Source organism: Barbatula barbatula (assembly GCF_947034865.1).
Source record: "Barbatula barbatula genome assembly, chromosome: 16".
In the NCBI taxonomy this organism is placed as follows: domain Eukaryota; kingdom Metazoa; phylum Chordata; class Actinopteri; order Cypriniformes; family Nemacheilidae; genus Barbatula; species Barbatula barbatula.
The window spans coordinates 21,349,188-21,373,269 of NC_136779.1; the positions used below are offsets into that span (position 1 = coordinate 21,349,188).

General features: G+C 39.0%; 1 protein-coding gene across 11 annotated transcripts; it reads left to right on the forward strand.

Moving 5' to 3' along the window:
- Nucleotides 1–605: 605 nt before the first annotated feature.
- On the forward strand, nucleotides 606–23,332 carry arhgap27 (Rho GTPase activating protein 27). Of its 11 annotated transcripts, none has more exons than XM_079476868.1 (19): nucleotides 606–743; nucleotides 1,172–1,390; nucleotides 2,037–2,784; nucleotides 14,823–15,281; nucleotides 17,175–17,378; nucleotides 17,525–17,605; nucleotides 18,573–18,680; nucleotides 19,233–19,304; nucleotides 19,639–19,706; nucleotides 20,072–20,159; nucleotides 20,237–20,338; nucleotides 20,416–20,514; nucleotides 20,611–20,713; nucleotides 21,184–21,309; nucleotides 21,387–21,485; nucleotides 21,587–21,664; nucleotides 22,411–22,539; nucleotides 22,704–22,809; nucleotides 22,890–23,332. In XM_079476868.1, exons 3-19 carry the CDS (start codon nucleotides 2,116–2,118, stop codon nucleotides 23,062–23,064), a joined length of 2,766 nt encoding a protein of 921 aa, XP_079332994.1. In that variant the 5' UTR covers nucleotides 606–743; nucleotides 1,172–1,390; nucleotides 2,037–2,115; the 3' UTR covers nucleotides 23,065–23,332. The 11 variants fall into 11 exon arrangements, with proteins under 11 accessions (XP_079332994.1, XP_079332990.1, XP_079332992.1 ...); XM_079476869.1 differs by having other exon boundaries at nucleotides 609–743; nucleotides 1,172–1,208; XM_079476864.1 differs by lacking the exon at nucleotides 1,172–1,390 and having other exon boundaries at nucleotides 17,172–17,378.
- Nucleotides 23,333–24,082: the final 750 nt, after the last annotated feature.

Consider the following 24,082-nt stretch of genomic DNA (forward strand, 5'->3'; position numbering starts at 1 on the left):
TCTGCCCGCCTTTCATCTTCTCTACAACTTGTGCGGTGAATCCACACAAAACAACTAACTGCAATCACTTATAAGTGTTTTAATTCCGCTGATGACAAAAGTCGTCTGTTTATAAGTATCATTGGAATTGAAAGGAAGCATTCAATTGAACAAATATGACCTTGAAAGGTTTCGTATGCATTTATCACGATAGTATGATGATGATCTTTGTACAGAGTGAGATTTGCTGTCGACCGGGCTCATGTTATCAGCCCAACGGTCAAAAGCACTTCAACTGAGGAGAAGAATGACCTTGAAATGTTTCCCTGAAGCCTGTGCGTTCTAGACAACACCCTTGGTCTGACATTTGTAGACAGAATGACTCGAAACGGTCATGTGACAAAGAGTTTGTGTTCAGTGTCAACTCATCTCTCCGTGTTTCGTGTGTTCTTTTTTTCGAATGTTTCTCTATTTCGTTCTTGTTCCTCTTTTTGACGGTTTTCACCCTAATGAGGCTTTACTGGGAAGACACATAGGTTTGTTGTTTTGTAGTTTAGCACATGGTTTAGCATCAAGACACACCCCCTCGACGTGCCTCCTCAAACCTGTCCGGCAACACAAATCTGGGCACATTTTTGTTACGTTAACACAACAACACTACATATGAACCGGCTGGATTATGACAGACAGACAGACATCATGATGACGTTTGCTGTAATGTAAAGGATTACATTTTCCAGTTTACAGGTCGCTGTTCAGCTGCGGTAAGTTTCTTCTTTCATTTCTCAAGAATACAGTACTTGAATACTTGAAAGGTCTTAGATGAGCGCTTCATGGCATGCTGTTTATTATAAACATTTCTAGCACTAAAGATACGCGGTAGATCATTTTCTGCAGATTTTCTTGTCATTAGAGACTTCCAGGAAAATGATGATCAGGATCCACAGCATTCAAAAACATGTACAGTAGAGACAGAGCTACTGTACACGTACCACAGACTTTTGATATATATACTGTATATATAGTTATAAAACTCTATTCATGAGAGTGCTTGAAAGTATTAAATAATCAAATCGGTTATACGTTTGAACAAGTTTCAGTTTTATCAAGGGAAACGTAATGTGTATGACTGAGATCTGGATTTATGTCCGTCCGTCATGTCAATCTGATTCTGTCATCCTCCAACTGGCAGGAAGCTACTTGGTGAGTGTTTTCCGTTCACAACACCGGTAGTGTTATCTTGATTTATCGCTCCTCACATTTTCCGTCTGGTGTCGATGAACGTCGTCTTGATCTCTGTCATATTCTGATTCATCTCTGGGGCAACCACTGCGTTTCAAGCTAATCTTATTATGAGAGATTTTGTAATCGGACACAACAAACGCTGATGTCTCGTCGTCCCCGGGTGTTGGTGAGTACATCATCTCTGTTCAAGTTTGGCCGTTTCGAGATGATGAACGAATCTGTGATGTATTCAGATATTTCAGTGAACTGCTTTAGAGGACGTGACATGAGTGTTTAGTAACAGATAAACAGATTTAAGGCGTTTTCCTCTTTCACGACTTGGTGTTTCCTCTATTTCATGGTTTCTTCTTCTTCTCTGTGGGTTTGGGGTTAGTGCCATGTTACTGTGTAAAACTACATCACGTCCTGTCTCGCGCAGCGCACCGATTGTCACTTCACCATCTTGTGATTTCACCATCTGTCTCTCTCTCTCTCTGCACATGTGTAACTTTGCTTTGTGAAATCAGAATCGTCTCGTTGGCGGCGTCTATTATCAAAGACACACCTGCCGTTCTCCTGGTCCGCCTGCATTCCTCTGCTTCACCGATATGTGATGGGTTGTAAATGGGATGGACGCAAACATCCACCCGATCAGCATTTCATCAACATTTATCATCAGGTTTTTGTTTTAATGTCAACTTCACCGGAGCTGATGTTTGTGCTCAACATGATGAGTCATTACGATGTGACCGATGAAAGAAAGAAAATCATGTTTTAAGTGGCCCAACATCTTTGAGTGTGTTTCAATAACCTTTCCTGTCTTTTGCCTTCAGATCTCATCATGATTCTTTCTAAGCCTTTGCTCATCTGACCGCATCGATCCGGCAGGAGATTTCTCACAAGCGTGTCAAAATGTCCGTATCACAGAAGGTTCAGGTGAACTTTGAATACAGATACATAGCTCGCGATGGCAGCGCGGTGTCCATCAAACCCAACGACCACTACATCCTCGTGGCAAAGACCAATGAAAACTGGTGGCACGTCCGTCTGGATGAGACGGCCAAGCCTTTCTTCATCCCGGCTACGTATGTGACAGAACTTCCAGCCGAGAACAGCCAGACCCCACTGGGTCCTCCAGAAGAGCTTCGTAGATGCGTTTCCACTGACGGAACCCCTCCGGTCTCGCTCAGAGACACGGCCTCCATCAAAAGAGACACAGAGAAAGACGGACACAGAATATCAACACACTTTATCCCAAAGGAATACTTTCAACCAAAGGTTTCCGAAAAAATGTCCGGACCCCTGGACAACGAGGACCTTCAGCCTGAGCTCCACATCTATGACACAGTTGAAGGCGTAGCGCATGAGAACAAGCACTCTCCTCCAGCTGATGGAGAAACATCTGTTGACACGGTGGACACGCGGACATCAGTGACTGGAGCTCTGCAGAGACTCGCACATAAAGACAGCAGTGTGTGTGACAACACGCTGACAAAACCTGAATCTCCACACCCGGCAGAGATTGTCAAGTTGTCAAGGACTGTCACGGTTCCGACCTCAAACCCACCCGATCAATCCACGGTAAGAAAAACGATGTTTCACTTGTGGTTTAAACCGTGCTGCTAGAACGCACGCGCTTCCGGTTTGCGTGTGGCTAATAATATAACAATTTATTCAATATCTAATTTCTATCCATATTCATTCATGTTAATATCTGATCGTGTATTCGTTTGAATAAATTAAAACTACTCGACAGTTATTGATTCTTTGCAGAGGTTTACCGGAAGTGACGTTTGGGTCACGTGGCGTTTGTTTACGTTGTTGCCGCCGAGACTGTCTATTCTGATACTGTTGTAAGACTCGGTTATTTCTGCATTAGATCTCATTAATAATTCTTAATAATAATTCACACGTTTGAATTGAGTTATTTATCTATGATGACTGCGTGAGTGTTTTGAACTGTTAGTTGTAATGCTTTCTTTGGCCACGCGAGGGTGCTGTTTACAGATGATCAGCTCAGGAAACACGTGAAACTGAAAGGACGTTCGTGTCAAATATGATGCGTCTTTCTATATATAAGACAAAACATGTTGAGCGTTGCAGAAATTCTCATGGATCTCACGCTTGAGTTTACATGCAACCTAAGATTGTCTCTGAGGGAAGAAAAGCATACGTCAAGTTCTCTTTATGGAGTGCACTTAAATCAAGAATGTTTTTGAGTGTACTTTAAATAGTAATACAACTAATATCAATATACTAGAGCACTTGTGTAAGTGTACGGTTAGCCTACTATTTTAAAAGTGCAAGTGAACTTACAGATATCTTATGGATGATGAAAGTGCTCGTTGAAGTATAAAACACAGGACAAGATTACTAGTTTTTATGCTATATGTATACTTATATCTTAACTTATGTTCACTTGATGACACTATATAAGTATGATGTTATTTCAATTTACTTTTACACTTTCAGTATACCATTCAGTAAAATGTTATTTCTATATGTTTCACAATTTTGTATTGTTGCAAATCAGCTTTATGTGCATACAGAAACATCCGCTTTTAATAGTTTAATAATGTGTTCCTGTTTAGGTTTATACACCTTTAACTGTACTTTAAAGTGATAGATCACCATATTCTCACCCTCCTGTAATTTCATTCCTGTATAAATGACTTTGTTCTGATGAACACAGAGAGAGATATTTGGAGGAATGTTGGTCATTTCAGTTCCGGGACATCATTGACCACAATAGGAGGAAGAATTAAATGGTGGTCAAAGGATCCCCAGAGCTGTTTGTTTTCCTAAATCCTTCATAATGTGTGATTTTGTGTTCAACAGAACTATTTGTATTATAACTATAGTCGTAGAGGATGTCCAAGAATTGAAAATTGCTAACATTCTTCCAAATGTCTTTCTCTGTGTTCATCGGAAAACAAATACATTTATTCAGGTTTGGAGCAACCTGAGGTCTAAATGATGTCAGATGTTCATTTTTGGGTGAACTATCCCTTTAATATTTGAAATGATGTAAATCGTACTTTCTGCTGAAGACTTTAGTTTTATTCACCCGTGTCTACAACAGGCGCGACATGACAGCCTGCTTGTCGCTTCGCACCACGCCACATCCAGTGTGGACAACACGTGATATTATAATGCGTTCTAGTGCATTTCTAATGCCTTTTGTTGTGTGGCGTCCGGTGTAGACACCGTGTTACTCTTTATGAGTTGATAAGACAAGGTGAAAGAAGTATTTAAGGCTTGCAAACACAACTACAAAAACCCTACTGACATAAAACCCAAAACACACTACATAAAAGACAATGAAACAGCTGATGGTATGCAGCCCTGATAGCACACATACATCTGTCGTACGTCTATTTGACGTCTACATTTACATCTGAAAGACATCTGCAATACATAGTTTGCTCATCTGCAATATGTCTCGGAGATGTCAGCTGTCAGACGTCATATAGACATCTAGAAGATGTAAAGAATGGATGTAAAGCTGCTCTTTCTAAGATGTTTAGCAGATGTTTTAACACAGCAGATGTTTCCAGATCTCCAGATCTTGAGCAGACGTATTACAGACGTTCAGACGTCTCCAGATTGTATTGCACGTATTGCAGATGAGCAAACTATGGATAGCAGATGTAAATGCAGGATTGTGCAAGATGGATTGTGCTATCTGGGAATGGTCTTTGTTCCGAAATTAATTTAAAGGTACAGTTTGTGAAAATCTAAAATATCAAAACAACAATGACGTGAAGAATCAGACCGGATGAGGTGAAGTAATAAAGTTCCCTTTCGAGAGCGGTCACTTCGCCATTGCGGAGAACCGCATATGAAACTCCTCCTCTTTTCCACTTTTCCTGAAGTCTTATAAGATAACGCCAGTAAAAAAACCTTCTCAGGGAACCAAGGTTACAAAAGTAACCGGAGACGTTTTATAAGTGTTGTGTATAATTGTGGTCCATAAATAAGAGACAACTCGAAACAAGCCAGTGGCTGCTGGACGCAAGACTACGTTCTACGTCAGTAAAGGGCAGTAACAAAGGGATATGACGCCATTGACAGGCGACTGTATACAATGGCGATTTTCTCACGATTTAGTTGGAAACATTTGTACTCCGTACTCATCTAAACAAAACATATAACACTGGCCAAGTGATTTTTGGATATTTTACTTGCAAAATTTTTACGAACTGCACCTTTAAGTGGTTACCAGTGTATTACACCATTGGATGTACCCAGGGGCGATTCTAGGATTTTCATTTTAGGGGGGCTCAGCCCCCAATAAGGGTATGATTAAAAAAATATTATTTGACTATTAGGGTAGGTTTGTATACTACTAACCTTATAGCTATCCACTATTTCATTGTATTCGATAAGTGTATGTATAAGAATATAAACAAAACATGTATTAATGTAATTGTCTATTGGAAATATGTTTAATCTGTTCTATATTTATTTCTATTTATTAAAAATAACAACATGAATTATCAATTTGCCACTTCTATAAATCAATTACTTAAAATAAAACACAAATCCCTTTACTCTACTCTTACTCTAATGTATCATGATACACTAATGATTCATTATTACTTAATACAAAAAAAAATATTTAATATTACAAAACAAAATAACTCCACATGATGTTTCTCTCTCTGTGCCATTTGTTGCTTTCAGACAATGATGTGTGTATTTAACCATTTCTGGGCATGGCTGCACAATGTAATGCCGAGATACACAATAATATGTTTTAAATTTTAAAAAGTAAATTAAAATAAATCATGATCGTTTTCTAAAGTATGTTTTCATAGGTGTTAATTGCTTCATTTTTGTTGGAAGAAAAAACAACTACCACACTTTGAAGCCCCCCTAAAAAGTGCCTAGTGACGCCCCTGTACCAGTGTATTACACCAATAAAACCCCCCTGATGCAGGCGCAGTGTTCATGTGTTGAATGAAAGCTGTGGAGGTGTTGTACAGGGTCTGCTGTAGTAACACACTGTCCGTCTAGTGATCTGCATGTGAATAAGATCTTGTTGTGTTGGATGCGCGGAGGCTATTTGAATGTAAAGGGGAGGTGCTACATGATCTCCAGCGCAACAGGTTAGGCGAGTCGATGCGCACTACTGAGTGCGAGTCGCTGTAGGGAGGATCCTGCGTCCGAACGCAAACACACCGAGTCTGAAGACCATCAGAAGAAATCATCAGTTTTGAAGAGGTCTGGATTCTAACTTGTGTTTGAATGAACGCGTTTGGAGACGGAGCGCTGCACCTGTGGTCAGGTATGATGCTGCGCTCCTGAGGGATAACACTGACTTTCATTGTGTTTGATGTCATCTAAACCACACCGCGATCTGATCTAGAGATTAGATTTTTTTTCGAGCATTTATCTGATCGCCGTGAATAACTCGTTTTGAATGCGCTAATGGTTTTGGAAACCACAGAGTACCATTGACGTGTTTTTTTGGAGATGCTTTATGCTTGAATCATTGTTTCCTTTGAATACACTGGAATTTCACACCACAGTATGAATGGCATACATGGATATACTTTGGTAGGTACGGTTCGACCAGTGCGTAGACGTTTGTGTTTACTGATAAAACCAAGGACTGGAGCAAAACATTGAGAGAATGAATCATAGGCATATTATAGTAAAAGTGTTTGTATTGTCATGGTTTTAATACAAATAATACTTATGGTTGCTGTACTAAATCCATGGTTCATTTTCTGTGGATTTACTAAGAGGTGCCGGTTTCAGTGTGTGTGTGTGTGGGTCTCCATTTGGTGGGACAGCACCCCAGACTTTGGTGGTCTGCCAGTGAAGTTCTGGTTTCCATAGGGATGTCAGCTTCAGCAGTGGCATGACTGAGGTGCCTTTCAGTTTCACAGGGGACAATGTGCAGCGCTGCTCTACAGGACGGATATGTAGGTCGTCTTATGTCCACGAGTCTCACACAGAGCTGTGCACCCGAAGACCCCAGATCTTCATCCGACAACAGAAATTCAGGCGAAGATTTTAGGTTTGAATCCGAGTGACTGTTCGTGTCCATTAAAAGTTTAGAGATCAATCATACACCCCAGGGAAGATATCCGACAGATGTGTGCTACTGAAGTATCTCAAGCGTGTCTGTTGTTAAGCAGAAGTATCTTTCAATCACAATGATGGATGCTGTAAGTTCAGTGCTTCACTGCGTTTTCCAAAGAACAGGAAAAGTTTGGTGCGCAAACAGTACAGGAAATAACAGCGCTGAAAATGGTATCCCAGCTTAACCTGGAAAGGGGAAGAGAGAGCTTTTGCTCTTGGTCGAAATGTTCTAGATCTGTTAGATATTATAAGTAATATTTAACTTAAACACGGTTGGTTCAAACTTTCTTACTGATCACGCGGGTCATGCAACATTATGTTAAAAATGTGTCTCTAGTTTCAGAAGAACGTCTCAGCATTGGTTTAAACTATGAGCTTCTAAAAGCAGATTGTCTGAAATGTCTCATTGATTGTGTAGATCTATAAAGATCACAAGAACAATAGCATTCCCCTGCGGCCATTATTAAAGAATTATGTCTTTTGTGATTATTATACTGCTATAACACCATCCTGAAAGATCTACATTCATCCAAATTCAGTAAGTGCCTCTTGACCCGCCACCGCAATAAACAAACCCGCTCGTCCCATTCTCAGTCTCCGCTCGCTCACAAAAGCTTCAACTAACAAAGCGCTTCCTTATTAATTCAGAAAGATGTAAATGTCGGGAGGAGTTTGCAAAGCCTCGTTCTTACATACTCGATTTATAAAGATAATTTAATGACAAACCAAGATCAGTTCAAAGGGTTAAACACAAACACACAAGTGAGTGTGTGAGCAGCATTTTTCTTCTGTGTTCTTGTGTGAGTGCAAAATATGTGTGTTGCAGTTCTTGTTTCGATATATTCAGAATTCAGGCCGGAAGTTCAGTAAACGTTCACGTATTCTTGACTAGGTTTTGGTTTCTCTTGGTTGGATGTGTACGTTTGTTTGGTGTAGCATCTCTGTCCGGAAACAGGCATTTATACAGCCACGGAAAAATGGAGAGACAAGTTTAAAGTTGAATTTCATCAGCGGTTCTGGATGTATTGCGGTCATTCCAGTCCAGTTACAATTTCAACAAAATCAAACCTCAGGAGTGACATAAAGCCATCCAACAGCAATGTGAAAGACAGACATTTTTACTAAATACATATAAATAGATAAATATGACTGTTGTATTGCTTAAACGTGAATCTGAACTTGTTTGAGGTTTAAAAAAATACAGAGCATCTTCATTTTCTGCTAATAAATGCAAATAGAAACAATATTTTTCTGAAAATCGATAGAAATATTGTTAGTAGTTCACAGAATGAAAGAAAAACGATCCTTACACCTACACACATAGCAAACTCAGAAAAGCTGAAAATAATTTTGAAATGGTCTCTTCATTTTTTCTGCGGATGTATTTCTAAAATTGTGTGCATGACAAATATCAGTATTGTGGTTATTACCATTTTTTGACAGCATGAGGCCCTAAAGTTTGGTGTGTAGGTGGGACAGACACTATGGCAGAGATTGTGCATCGTGTAATGTTCCCTTGTCCTCGTGACTGTTGTGCAAGATGCTCTTTTATTACTTGTGTCTTGTCTGTGACCGGTGTCTGTACTTTACATGTACTGTCTTGAAAATTCGTATGTGTTTCCTGTCAACCATCATATAGCAGTGTGTGTTTGTTAACATGGGCCAGTTGTTTACACCTCAAATCTGTCCGACATATAATGTTGAAAACATTGTTTGTCCATTGGCATCAAATACTAAAAATGAACGAGCTGCAGCGTGTAAGTGCATCATTTAAAATATTAGCGGCATTTTTCGTCTCCAGAAATTTCTCACGCTCCCTAGTATGTAATGCTTATAATTCAATCTTTATGAATCATTTATAGCTTGACGTTATTTGGTGACATAACAGATATTTGAAATCCGACAGTATTGAGTTTACGGAACTTTGCTTGTGTCTGATACGATTCTTCTGAGAAATAAGAACTGAAAACACACGTTTGTTTCCATTAGAGTTTCACATGAGATCTCAACAAACTGAGCTCAAATCCAAAGTCAACAATGTTGTAGTTGACAAAATAAAATAAATGATTTCTTATCAAATTGATCCAGATCATTTCAGCTCATCTTAATGTATTACTTGTATCTATGTCTTATTTCACATCTTCAGGATCATTCTATATAGCGACCTGACCGTAAAACACAACATCACTTGAGCATTTGTTCGTTCTTCATTGCTCAGATGTGTATAGTTTTAACTGTAATATTCGTGATGTGGGGGGGTTTGGGTAACCGGGAACAGGTCCAGACATTTACTATTCAATGAGGTAATCTGAGATTCCAGGCCATGAGTGGTGATGTAACAGAGGGGGGTGCGACGGGGTCCCGTGAATGGCCCCTCTGTGAAAATATGTGTGTGCGTCTGTCTGTGTGTGTGTGTGTGTGAATCGAGCGGTTCATTCTGTCGTTTCATTGGTTGATGGGTAATGAGGTTTAGCTAATGAACTGCACATCGTCTCAATCACATCTTTCTGAATTCATTATTGCTGTGAATTCTGCGGCCGTCAGTATGTGCCTGCGTTTTGTTCCAACATACAGTTAAATTGTTCTTTGGCCTCCTCGGCAATATTTTACGTATCTTATGTAGGTGCTCAAGAAAAATATTTTTGTTAATAATTCACATTTATTTTGTCGTGGTTTTTACAATTGCATTTGCTCCAAAGCAGCTTTACAGTACATGCATGAGTAATTCCTGTATTGTTGTGGCCTATATGTGAACATCTGTTAAATATGTCAAATATGCAGGACAGTACAAAATAATAAGGGCTAATACATTCATAACATTTCTGTATGTTCCCTAAATTCTCCATCATTTCCATTTTGTGTTGTTGCTCAGGCGATGACGTCTCCACCCAAACTCTGAAACGCTCATGGAGCTCTAGGCCATCGTGCTAGATATTTGAATAACAAAAAAGGGCTCGTGTGTTTTTCTGTCAAGCTCAGGACCTTCGAAGCACAAGCTGATGATATTTTAAAGTAGGAAGCTACTGTCCTGTTGAGTAATTCTTTCTTTCCTGAAGATGCTTTAAACGTTGCCAAACATTCACAAACCTCACACAAAGTTTGTTCCTCCGTTTCATCTTAAGAACTTGACCTCTCATCATTTACATACGATGTTGGGGAGACATTTTCCATTGTATTTCTATATCCATCACGCGCCGAATAACCATAAAATACATCCACATAATGGTGTTTTATATTTGACGTGAATATATTAAAACGATTGCCAGTAACACACACCTACTGTATATGAGATCATTGTTTGTGCTGTGTTTTATATCAAATAATCAGACTAATAAAACTTCCATGTAAACAGGAGTTACGGGAGTCAATGGGAGTCAAGATCTGTTTGGTTACAAGCATTCTTTCCAAACAAAGACATTTTTGGGTGAAGTATCCCTTAAGTCCTTACTTTGATTGTTGGAAATAATCGCATTTTTGATGCACATGTAAACGTAGTCATTGTTGAGATTGCTTTTGAAACATTCGTGAGATTTCTGACCGAGGAGAAATATCTGACACACAGATGAAAGCACAGGTTTCCATTTACTTTCCATCATGTCTAGGCCAAACAATTGAGATTGGAAGTCGGACAGACACTTTTGGAGATGATCTTGCCTTTTCTCGTGAGCGAACAGCCCCTCGTGTGTGTCTACAGTTTGATAAGAGATCTCAACATACTTTCTAGCAAACAATGTCTGCGGATAAAAGCGGCGATATGATCTACAATACGATCTTTTCATTTCTCATCAGATTTAAGAGCAGATGATGTGACCGAGCGATAACGTCTCCTCTGGTTTCTTGATCACGTTGACCTGTCAGAGATGTCAAAGTCGGAACGAGGGACTGACAGGAAATTCTGTGACTTTCGCCGCTGTACGTTTGAGTGAAAAAGAGGAACTGCTTCACAATTTTCACTTCTACACTATGAAATGTTGAGCCCTCGTGTTTCTGTGAAGTATATTCAATAACATTTGACCTGTTACATGAATTCATCAAATTCCACTTTTTAATGTATGACCTGCAGTCTCTCTGCACTAATATCATGACAGAAGCCTATTTTAGACCTCCACGTGTAGCATGTGTGTGTGTCCCCTCCCACTTAACCGCAGCGAGCGGCACCTCACACACATGTCGCAGTATCAGCTGCAGCAGTGCTGATGCGTACGCGCACAGGGGTGTGTGTGTGTGTGTGTTTATGAGTGAGCGGGTGTGTGTTCAGCGTGGGGTCAGTCTGTTTACCATCATGATCTCCGTCAGATGACTTGACTTTGACTGCAGCCGCACGGCCAGTTAGAACAAAGACATGGTGGATTTTTACGCGAAGATCCGGTCCAGCCATCGACCCCGGAGCGCCATGCCTCTCTTACTGAACACACAGGTACGTCCACGACCCTCGGAGGGGCGCTGGGTAGGTAGTGGAGTGTGTTTTGTTAGATTGTCGAAGTGAGATGTTGTGATGTTGGAGGATGTGAGCTCTTCCTGTTCAGACACTCCCTGCCGAAGCGATCTTAAATGCTGTTTGTAAAAGTTCATGAAGAAATTCACATACGGTTTAGTGTTTTGTTTTTGCAATGAAAGGTGGTTAAAACCTCAGTGAAACCGTTAGGAACGTTTTAAAATCCATGCAAGAAAGGGATCTATTTCAGTTTTGCATACGGTGTGATTCTTTAAGACCAGGAAGCGTCTCGTCTTCGATTCAGAGTCTCTCTAAGTGTGATGAAGTTCAGGACTGTCTGAATAACATCTGCAAAATGATGCTTGGCGCTTTTATCACAGCTGATGACATTTTAGTTTTCCCCTTCACTGTCTGCTCCGTTTCAGTGGACGTTAAGATCCGTGGATCGATAAGATCGGTTCCTTCTAGTATAGGAACTGCAGGTGCAGATCACATTGAAGGAGTAGTTGACATTCTAAATGAAAACTCTGTCATCGTGTCCTCGCCTCTTGTTTGACTTTCTTCCTTCTGCAGAACACAAAAGAAGATATTTTGAAGAATGTTATTTACAGCCACCGTTTCACTTGCATTGGTTACAATAGAAGTGAATGGGGTCCAGTGCTGTTCTGTTACCAACATTTTTCAAAATATCTTCTTTTGTGTTCTGCGGAAGAAGGAAAGTCCTACAGGTTTAAAATGACAAGAGGTGACTACACGATGACAGATTTTTCATTTTGAATGTGCACCTGAACTTCCCAGAAGAGAGTGTTATTGCTCAGACGTTGCCAGATTTGATGGGTTTCTCTGTTGTGTTTCGTTCGTGTATCATTTGAAATAAAACCACATTTTAATGTAGATTGCAGAAGTTAAATAATCTGGATTTGAGTAGATTTATTTTTAGATAATATATATTTAGTTTCGGTTCATACTGAGATCTTCATTCATTTTCGATAGTGGACTTGACAGATCTGAGCTCAGTTTGACAAACTCTCTTCTGACTCTTTCTCTAGAGAAATATCTGAGATGCAGATGAGATTTATGCCAAAGTTCTCTATTTAATCTCGTTGATGTCTATAAAAGAGATATGACCGGCATCTTATCAGTGCATTATAGTATTAATGGGTTTTAAATAGCATCTTATGCTTTGTGTGCCAGTTAGCCTACTTGTCTTAAACAGGTTGTGGGTCTGTCTCTGTTGGCCAGCGCATTCAGATCATCTAATTTTATCTCACAAAAGGATGGCATACATTTAAGGCTGGGGACTTCACTTCTCCCTCGCTTCTCCACGGACTGAAAACAGTGTTCTTGGTGTGAGCTTTAATGATCGTTTCGTGTCAGTTGGCGTTTGTGGTTAGATGGCACACTTGGGCTCTGTTAAATATAGACACGGCAGGATATAATGTAGCAGAGAGAGTGCATGTTTAATTTCCGGTCCAATGTTTCTCTTTGTTTGCTGTTGTCTTTTGTCTGTGTTCTGTCTCTCGCTGGCAGACGTTTCTCAGGAGAGGCGTGTCGGCTCACAGGCCTCTCGCGAGGATCCAGGTGAGCCCGTCTGTTGAAGAACACATCCAGATGTTGTTCATTGTGTACGTCACTGGGCTTTGTGTTCTTCTTGTCATGCTGTGTATTCATACAGCAGAAAAACACAAGCGCACACACCCTGTTAAGTGGGCGGTGAAATTACATTTTTCAGTATTTAAGAGCGTTAACTAAAGCAAGGGTTTTCAGTCTTGGCACGGACCCCTAAGTGTGATCATCCTCACGTGAAGACCCCCAATTTATATTATAAATCTAAAATTAGTTTCTATTAAGTTACATTATAAACAAAATCCTCTCTCTATTGTAATGTAGCCTGCTGTTAAATGTGTTCATTCTGTGTTTATTAAAAACCTTGAATAAATTGTAATCTTTTTAATTGGTCAATTACCAAGAACTTGGTTATTTTAATCAAGTTTTGTATTTTAACCTAATTTATTTCATACTTATTTTAATCATATTATTCATTTGGACCTTTTTTTAGGGATTCTCTAGACTTTTCTGCTGACCCTTTGACACGTTCTTGTCGCTCACTGAGGGTCGTCAGACCCTAGTTTGAAAACGCCTGCACTACTACAACCACAAACAGGGACAGACATAAACCATCATAAAAACTTTCATTTGTTATCCATATTACATGCGTGTGTGTGATGGGATTTTTTTTGCCACATGAGGAACCAAAGAATATACAGATTTGTGAAGTTTAAAAGTCGTTGTGTGTTTAGAAAGTTCCCCTTAAACATGAAAACACTGTGTGTGTGCGTGCGTGCGTGTGTGTGTGTGTGTAAACATACAAAATGATTCTTCTTTAAAAGCTTAAAAAATAAAATGCAGGTTTACTATGAGGGTTTGGTTAAGGGTAGGGGTTAGAAAATACACAATAGAAATCTATGGTTGTTTCCTGAGCTAACGCACAGGAAGTTCTGTGTCTGTCACGATGCTCTAAAAATGTAGTTCACACCTTTATAATTGACACACAGATATTTTACAGACAGCAGATTAGTGATGGATGCTATTCCAGGCTAGGGAGCGTCTTGCTTTGTTTGTGTTTGCGGTCACGTGGTGCGTTCTATCTGAGCTGAGCTTGACATCGTGCGCGGGGAGGTTTGCATAAGAAGTACTGTGGAAGGACGATGTGAAAGCAGATGTTCTTTGTTGTCTTTGTGTGAGCGTTTGTGACATCACAGATTTACTCATTTACATCGAGTCAATTTCACTGTAGAAAGGCAGTCTGACCGCCTCATTTCATCCATTTGTTATATTATGTCCGTGTCATGTCAGATACCTAGATGTGATTTTACTTTTCTGTCTTTTATGCTCTTATTATTTAACCTGGACAGAAAAAGAAACACAGATTGTTTATCAATTTGTAATATATATATGAACGTTTGGAAACAATGTGTCAACATACTTAGCTTGAAATGTCCTGTCATGTGACACAAACTGCATCATTTTCTGATTGTATTATAACATGACATCATCTGATGTGCTCACACTTTTTATTTGTAATCATCAGGTGGAGGATGATAGCGCCCTCACAGCTGTGTATGTAAACCTCCCTCGCCAGCGCCGCAGTACCATCGATACATCCGTCCTCCCCGCTTCCCCATTACAGGACCTCCCGGACCCTCCCGACACCCCCCTCCTTGACTCTGCGGGATGGGAGGTCCACACTGACGACCGAAGCGGGCAAGAATATTACTACCAGCCTTCAACGGGCCAGAGCACCTGGGAATATCCGCTCAGTTTCTCTATGGAGTCAGACAGGACACCCTCGCCGCATTCTTTCCCTCAGTCACCCGGCTGCTCTCCCATGGGCACTTCTCCACGGCGGTGGAGCTCAGATTGGGAGAAGGTGCTGGATGAGAATACAGGCAGACATTATTTCTACAACGCCGTGTCAGGACAGAGCTCCTGGGACCCCCCAGAGCATTTCGGCTCATCGGGCGACATGAGTTTTCTGAAAGACTGTCCGGTATGAAACCGTCCTGCAGATTCAAACATGATGCCAGACATGGTTCTGTGATGGTTTCATTTATATACAGTGGGGGGTCCAAAAGTCTGAGACCACTAGTATAAATTCTAAGAAGTTTCTGCTCACCGATTGCTCTCATGAAACTTCTCAGTCATGTTTATAGAGATAGTTCACCCCCAAATTTAGTTTCTATCATTTATTCATTCTCTTGTTATCCTGAACCTGTATATAACTTTATTCTAGAGATATTTTGAGAAATGTCTCAGGGGTTTCGTGTTCATACAATGGAAGTCTATGAGGTTCATTGGTCGGTCACCATCGTTTTTGGATGAATATATGATGACTTAATAAGATTTATAAAATGAATAAGAATTCAAATTCTCGTAACCGAAGCTGTCGTAAATATCATTTTAAAGTTAATATTTTTATAGCAAAATAATAATGATAAGTTCTAACTGCCTAACTTTAGCTTTCATCATTAAAAACAGTTCAAGTGACTCCAAACAGATCACAAATATTATGGCGTCTTAACACACAAAAAGTATTATAATAAATATAATATTGTAACATTTAAGATAACATGCAAATATATATATAATAATGTGAGGCGGCTGTTACACGAATAAAGTTTATTGTATGGATGAATATATACAGTTACTTCACGAGCAGGCGAGTGTTATCATTGACAAATTATATGACCTTTTATTCTTACGAAAAAAATATTTGAGAACTTCTTAAGAAATGTTTGAGAATTGCACTTCTTGCGACTGTCCTATAATTTATCTTAAGAACAAACTTATATTTTGTCTTAAGAACGATCATGAATTCAGCCCCTGATTCTGAATTCTGTTCTCAGACATTTGGAGCTCATTGTATAAGATGGTGCTGTATTCATACACGGGTGCATGTATGAAGATACAATAAAATACCACAGTACTTCCTTTGATTAGTCTTATCAGATCTCATACAAATGATTAGAAATTAGGTACAGTGCTAAATATAATGTCATGCATTTTCTAGTTATCTAGTAATGTGAAGACTCATATTTACGAGCATTGCATAAAAAAGAAAACTCTTAACACTGTCACTTTTTAAGTAAACATGAAAGCTTTTTTATTGACACCCTGCTGAAACGACTTAAAGGTGCAGTAAGTGATTTCTAAGACTCTGCTGCAGATTGAAATCAACATCGGAACAAACTATTTAGTGAATATTTACAAGGGCTGTCAAACGATTAATCACAATTAATCGCATCCATAATAAAAGTTTGTGTTTACATAATATACTGTATGTCTGTGTAGAGTGCATTTTCATTTTGTATTAATAAACACACATACATTACATACACATGTCTATGTATTTAGGAAATAATAAGTTGTATTTATTTATATTTACCAAAAAAATGTATTATACATCAATGTTTATTTATTTTTATATATAACAAAATCTTAAATATATATGTGTATGTGTTTATAAAAACAAATTTGATGTGTGCAGTGCACAGACATACATTATGGAAACACAAACTTTTTTCTGGATGCGATTTATCGTGAATTAATCGTTTGACACCCCTAGTATTTACTTGATGTGTGTTCTGTGTCTTTTAAAACAATGTGTTTAACAAACATGTGCTTGTTTGGGTATCGATTTCAAATACCAACAACATTTCAGAAATCACCTACAAATCACTTACTGTACAGAAACCTCTGGCAGCTGGGACGCCAGAGATAAACAGTAAAATGACAGTTGTTCCCTGTAAAATTACGCCTTCTTTTCTGTAATTTTATGTTTTTTGACCGTATTTCCAAGAATACATGAAAATACATAATTTTGACATCATTTAACTTACATTAATATTGCACATTTTATTCTTTCCTTCTCTTGACAAAGCAGCCTCCTCTTCCTGAAGAAGATTACCCAGCATCTCCGGGAGCGGAGGAGGGGACGCATCGGCTCTCGGCAGAATATTCCTCAATAAGTGTGAGAAAGGTTTCAATCCCCAGAGCGAATCTGGACCGCAGCAGCCTGCAGGGCTGGACCCTCAACATAGACCCTGACGGAGTTTGGGTCTTTACGAGCGACTACACGCAGGAACAGGTACAGACCAGGAGAACCTTACTGTGTCCTTACGTTGGTGTGATGTACTGTACTCATTATATGAGCCGATTTATTATTTGAGCCGGCTATTAAGGAGTATTCCTCCAGGGTTGTTTCTTTCATTTAATGAAGTGTCTTGTTGACAGTGGATCAAGTCGATAGACGATCTTGGACGTACTTACTACTATCAGAGAGACGGCACCAAGTCACAGTGGAACTTACCGGAGGTGAGTTATAACTTTATAATGATTAAATTGTGTACTACATTAGCGTGCGTCCACATTGGCCAACGATTATTATGTTTATTTTAAGCGTGCATGCTTAACAAACATTTACATTTTCGAGTTCTTTAATTTGAAACACATTTAGTTAATGTGTTATGCAAAAACATCGCTCTGTAAAACAATATTGTTATTGTTGCATTTGTGGCGTTAACTCAAAAAAGCTGCAATCTGTGCCTTTTGCCTCTCTATTGCCACCTCTGTTTCAAACGTAAGATTGCAGGTTACTTTACATATCTTTACATGTGTTAAAGCTACATGAAGTCAAATTGAAATTTCCTGTGAACTCTGACGTGACAACTCATAACTCAATATCACAAGAAAAATGCTTTGATTTTGTCACCGATTTTATCAGCGTTCTTACTCAATACGTTTTTTTAACCAAAATTACAATTTTAAATATATGATTTAGAACTTTATAGTTATAGTCAACGTTTCCTTCATAGGTCTCTTTCTTGTCCTTTGTAACTCATTTGGTAGGCAGAGTGAAAAATGCAAAGTAACTAGGGGTGTTTAACGATTAATCGCATCCAGAATAAAAGTTTGTGTTTACATCATGTACTGTATCTCGGTGCATTGTGCATATTTATTTTGTATTTATAAACACATACACATACAACATATTTGGATGTATATAATAATATTTATATGTAATTTAAATGTCATTTTATTCATTTTTTATATTAAAATCTACAGTATATGATGCGATTAATCATGATTAATCGTTGAACAACCCTAAAGGTTACTGACCTCATTTAGTCTAAAACGTAATGAACTTTTTGATGATGGACTTATCATATTAAAGCGCACTTAAACTCATGCTGTTGTAGTGAATATCAGCACAGATTATTGGAGTCATGTTGATAGAATAGTGCAATTACAGCAGTTTTTCATTGTATTCTTTCTTTTTCAGCACGTTGTTAGTCCCGGGCCGTATGCAATAGGAAACGGGGCTTCGAGTGATCTGGATGGAACAGGGTTAATGCAGAACTGGAGACACAGCTTGGGATACCAGGAGGAAGTATGTACTCAAATACCAACAACATCATTCATACTGTTCTCATAAGTGAGCGTCGCATAGTTATTTGACTTTCCCCTGTAGTTGACTCAGTTCACACATACACAAGCAGTAAGACAGAGTAAAGCCCCTGAGACCAGTCCTTCATATCTGCCCTTAATGATGCTGTTTCTAAATAGGCTTCAGTTCACACCTGAGACTCGCTGCGTTCAAGAGCTGCTTTGTTGACATGGATGCAAATATATGCCTTTAGTATTGCTTATTTTTAAGATCTTCAACAATGTACATGTAGAAATGATAAACTGTTCCTTTAAACGTTAAAGTCTAGCTAATAATTCATTCCACATTATCTGGTGACATTCACATTTATTCATATGTTATTCATTGAAATGTGCATTCATCCTATACATGGATGAATTATCATCAGTTATCATCAGTCTGCAAACTCAGTGCGTGTTTCCTGTTCATTCGTGAATTCAGCACTAGTTCATGTTTCTCTTGTCATTCATGTAAATCCGTATTGTTATTTGTGCATGTGACCGTCTCATCTCACAGAAGCTTCATTCACCGTGTGGTCAGAATGTGTCAGACAGCGAATCCTCCGGCACTCCTGAGATGTCACAGAATGTAAGAGATTCTGCTTCACGTGACATGCTTGTGTCATGGAAATCAGAATTTGTTTCTTGTCATCTACAGTATACAAAACACACACTAAATGAAGCTATAGACATCAGTTGAATATGTTTTAGCTTATTTCAATGTTTAACTGGTTACTGTGCCAATACTGTTGTATTGGCAGCGTTCAGTGTAATATTGGGTTTAAGTAGTTGAATAAACTTTGAAACAGAATTCGCTTTATTGGCCAAGGATTTTGTTGTGTTTTTATTTAGCACTTGGCACACACATCTTCTGCATTTTAAGGTTGGTTTTCTCATAAACTCTATTGATTCTTTTTTTTCAGGTTTCAAACTTGGAGAAAGCAGGAATCCTGAACAAAACGAAGGTGTCTGAAAATGGCAAAAAAGTGAGGTAAAGACCTTCAAGACCATAGACATCACTTTGATCGCTTTGGCCGTGATAGGTCAAATTTGATGCCGTATCCATTTCCATGTACCTATAATCTCGATAGTTAGACATGGAAAGTTATTGATTGTCGTCCTCGTTTGTGAATAGTCATTGATTTTTTTTTTGTCTCTCGTGAAGACGTCCCTTATTGAATGTATTGAAAGTACATGAGGTTTTGAAATGGCATTTTCTGTCATAATTTGTTCTGGTGGGTTGTAAATGTAATGTAAAGGTTATTGGGCTTTTCATCCAGACAAACCCAATTCTGCGGCCAATGCCACATCTATGTACTGTATGTAAAATTGTAAATGATGTCAATGCCCCTATAGAAAGAACTGGGCTCATTCCTGGACGGTTCTTCACGGAGGAGTCCTGACATTCCATAAGGACCCAAAGTCCATGCCGACTGGTGCATCGGTGAGTCTGAGATCCATCGGGTCATTATCAAATTTAACTTCATGTTGTTCCTAACGCTGATGTTTATTATTATATAGAGCAAGACCAATCAAATAGTCCCAGAATTCAAAGTGGATTTAAAAGGAGCAACAGTCATCCGGGCAGCAAAAGACAAATCCAGCAAGAAGAATGTTTTAGAGGTATGATGATCACAAATAAATCGAGATAAAAACAGATTGACTGGTGTAGATGTGTGATGTGCTGTGTGTGTTTTCAGCTTAAGAGTCGGAGCGGTGCTGAGTTCCTCATCCAGTACGACACTGAGAGCATCATCAACGACTGGCATAAAGTTATTGTAGACACCATCCGTCAGCTGGTGAGTCATACTGTACATCTCTCGCCTGAACCTTCTTACAGTTATCCATAAGATCTTAATAATAGCATCCGTCTGTTTTAATGGTGGTGGGCTCAGGACTCGGATCAGCAACACTCTGAAGATGAAGAGGAGATCAGCGAGAAGTCCTCCAGTCTGGACAGAGATGAGAGATTCTCAGAGAGAAGAGGGCAGGGCAATGGTAAAGTGTCAGAAAATATTCATAACAAACTATTGTCATCACTCTCATTTCATAACAGATCTTGTGTGGCTTTATAAGACTTGGAACACTTGCATAAATTGGAGGATTTTGATTGATACTTGACAGTCTCCCCAATGGAAAAGCATCCCCAAATATAAAGAAACCTACTGTTAAACAAATTAGCGAATTACAGTAAAATACTGCAAATTTACAAGAATAATATGAAAGACATGCAATTTTATGTGATTTTTTTTTATTTTATTTTACTGTTTTTAAATTTTTAAGTGTCGATTTAATAGAAAAACATACTTTTGTTCTCTGAAAAACAGAAATACCTGCCAATTGGGTAATAAAAATCTATTTGGATTAAGTACTCAATAAACAGGCAGAAGTTATAGAGGCAGGTTTATTTTTCTTACCCTGCTGGCAGACAGTTTCATTGAGTTGAAAAATCTCTTTCCGTGTATCAGCAAATCGACAGTCTTTATCCAACTCAACATCTGAGTCCGATCAGAAGAAGGTCCGCACCAAACTGATGAAGTTTCTTCTCAAGCGGCCCACGCTGCAGTCCGTCAAAGACAAGGGATACATCAGAGGTGAGACAGATCCACCTCATTACCCGCTGATGTTGCGGAAATGGTCCTGATGTGACGCGCTGCCTTTTCTCCAACAGAAAATGTCTTTGGATGTCACTTGCACAATCTCTGCCAGCAGGAAAAGTCCACGGTGCCCAGCTTTGTGGAAAAATGCATTCGTATGGTAGAGAAAAGAGGTACGTCGCTCTGAAACTGCGAATGCTGTTTGTTGCATCAGAACACACTTAGAAATATTTGATGTCACTGAATTTAAATGAATCATCTGGATCATCGGCAGGTCTGGGGATTGATGGACTCTACAGAGTGAGTGGAAATCTGGCAGTCATTCAGAAAGTGCGTTTCAAAGCAGATCACGGTAAACCTCAGCATTTATTTCAAACGTCATCATCTCTGTGTGTTTACTCTTTGCATTTTAAAACGTTTTGCTGTTATGTTATCAGCGGCTGTAAGATTCTTCTACACCAAACACTCTAAACATTATAGATTCACTCTTAAATGTCCAGTGTGTCATTTTTAGAAGGATCCTTTGACAGAAATGCAATCTAATATACATAACTATGTCTTCAGAGGTGTATAAAGACCTTTTATATTGAAACGTTATGTTTTTATTATCTCAAAATGAGCTATTTATATCTACATACGCCACGGGTCCACTTGCAAGGAATTCTCCATGTTGTTTCTACAGTAGCCCTGAACGGACAAACTGCTCTACAGAACGCGTTTCTTAAATACGTTATCTCCTTCGGCAAAGAAGCGAAAACGCAACAACGTCTTAGTTCTGTGGCAGCCACCGTAGTGCTTTGAAAAGGAGGGGGGAGGGATGGACTGAGCCATTGATTGCAATTCACAACCTCACCACTAGATTTCATACACGTTTCCGTGACACTGCGACTTAATCATGTGCATCAGACGGAATCGTGTGTGTGACGTTGAACCTTGTCCCTCGTAGAATCGTATGGTTCTAGTTTCCCTCTGAAGTGTTTCTTGCTATATCTGGTGATTGTTACTGATTCATCATGCTTCTCTTACTGAACCTTGTGTCCCTTACTTGAATCATGTCTCTCAACGAATCGTGTGTATGAATCATGTGTGTCTCTGCAGAGGATCTGGACCTGGAGGAGGGTAACTGGGATATTCATGTGATCACAGGAGCACTGAAGCTGTTCTTCAGAGAACTTCAGGAGCCGCTTTTTCCCTATAACCTCTTCAATGAATTCATCTCTGGCATCAGTGAGTTCACGCTTTCAGTCGCGTGACTATCAACCTTCAGCTGCATTTGGCCATAATGTGCATTCATGTAGTGAAATAAACCCATACGGGGCTGGAAATGGCATTTCTGATGGCTCTTTATTACTAGTGACTCATTTATTCTCTGTTCTTGTGCTTTGATACAGAAATCAGTGATTATTACAGTAAACTTTCACACATGAAAAATTTGGTGAGGTGTTTGCCACCAGAAAACCATGACACGATGGAGGCGCTCTTCAGCCATTTGCGCAAGTATGTTGATCATTTACGTATAAACGCCACGATATTTGTCTGATATTTCAGAATATTTACAGAACGTTTTTGTATTTCAGGGTTATTCAACATGGCGATGAGAACAGGATGACCGTACAGAACGTGGCCATTGTCTTCGGCCCAACGCTACTCAAGCCTGAGTTGGAGACGGGAAACATCACCATGTACATGGTCTTCCAGAACCAGATCGTAGAGTTCGTGCTCAATGAGTTTGAGTCAATCTTCCACATGTGATGAACATATGACAGACGATGTCAAAAACTGCCTTGTATTGACCATAATGTGAGAGACGTTGCCAAACGCGTGTAACAGCTCCATGAAGGAGAGTTGCGCCTGGCATGTCCTGTAATATATTTTATAAATAGAGATTTAGTTTTCATGATTAATATATTAATATCACTCAAACCAAATGAAGGAATTAATATGAGCTGTTTAAGTATTCAAATGATGTTAAATTGTATAGTTTAAATATACTTAAAATGCTTCCGTTTGACTCTAAGGAGAGCTCGCAGTAAGCTTGGTTTGTTTGTGACTTTTCTTTTATAAATGAATTTACAACATGCTTTGTCAGTTCAGTCATCATAATATTTAGCTTTGACTTCATGTAGATTTAGGAAAAGCTGCAATGTTTCGTCTCTAAAATGCCTTCTAAAAACCCTTTTGTTATTTGTGTATATGTAATTTGCATTACGCATTCTCGTGTTTAGGTTAGCTGTGTTATGATTCATTTTAGTTTTGCCCTTATTATTTGTGTCTTTAACATAGAAATATACAAAGAAAATACTGCAAGCATGTAGCTGTACATTGGCTAGGCTGAGGTGTAGATTGCCATTAGGGGACAACGTTTTGGGGTGCAATACCCAAATGTAGTGCCTGCAAAGTGGAATTTGCACATAAAGATTAAGCATTAATATTTTAGCACTCTTATATGAATCATTGTAAGTTGTTTTAAAACTAGTGTATATAAAAAGGGCATATTTATATTACCTGGTGTAATAAAATAACTCTTTTATAAGCTATGCTTCACTTTAATGTTTGTAAATTCTGTACACACATTTGAGAGGCTTTGAGTGGGCGAACAGTGAGTGTATGGGGCACAAAATAATAAATAAATGTCAGTATATTTGACGTGTTTTCTAGATTTAAGGGACTGAACTGTAAAAATAAACCGAGGTGCACATTTGCACTGTTCCAACACAATCAACCTCCCCATTCATCTTCTTTTATAAAACTGTATTTATTTATACGGTGC

Coding starts and splice junctions, on each gene's coding strand:
- arhgap27 (XM_079476864.1), top strand. CDS start 2,116: ATGTCCGTATCACAGAAGGTTCAGGTGAACTTTGAATACAGATACATA. Junction 17,606..18,572: donor CACAGTGGAACTTACCGGAG/GTGAGTTATAAC, acceptor TTTCTTTTTCAG/CACGTTGTTAGTCCCGGGCC. Junction 21,310..21,386: donor AGACAAGGGATACATCAGAG/GTGAGACAGATC, acceptor TTTCTCCAACAG/AAAATGTCTTTGGATGTCAC.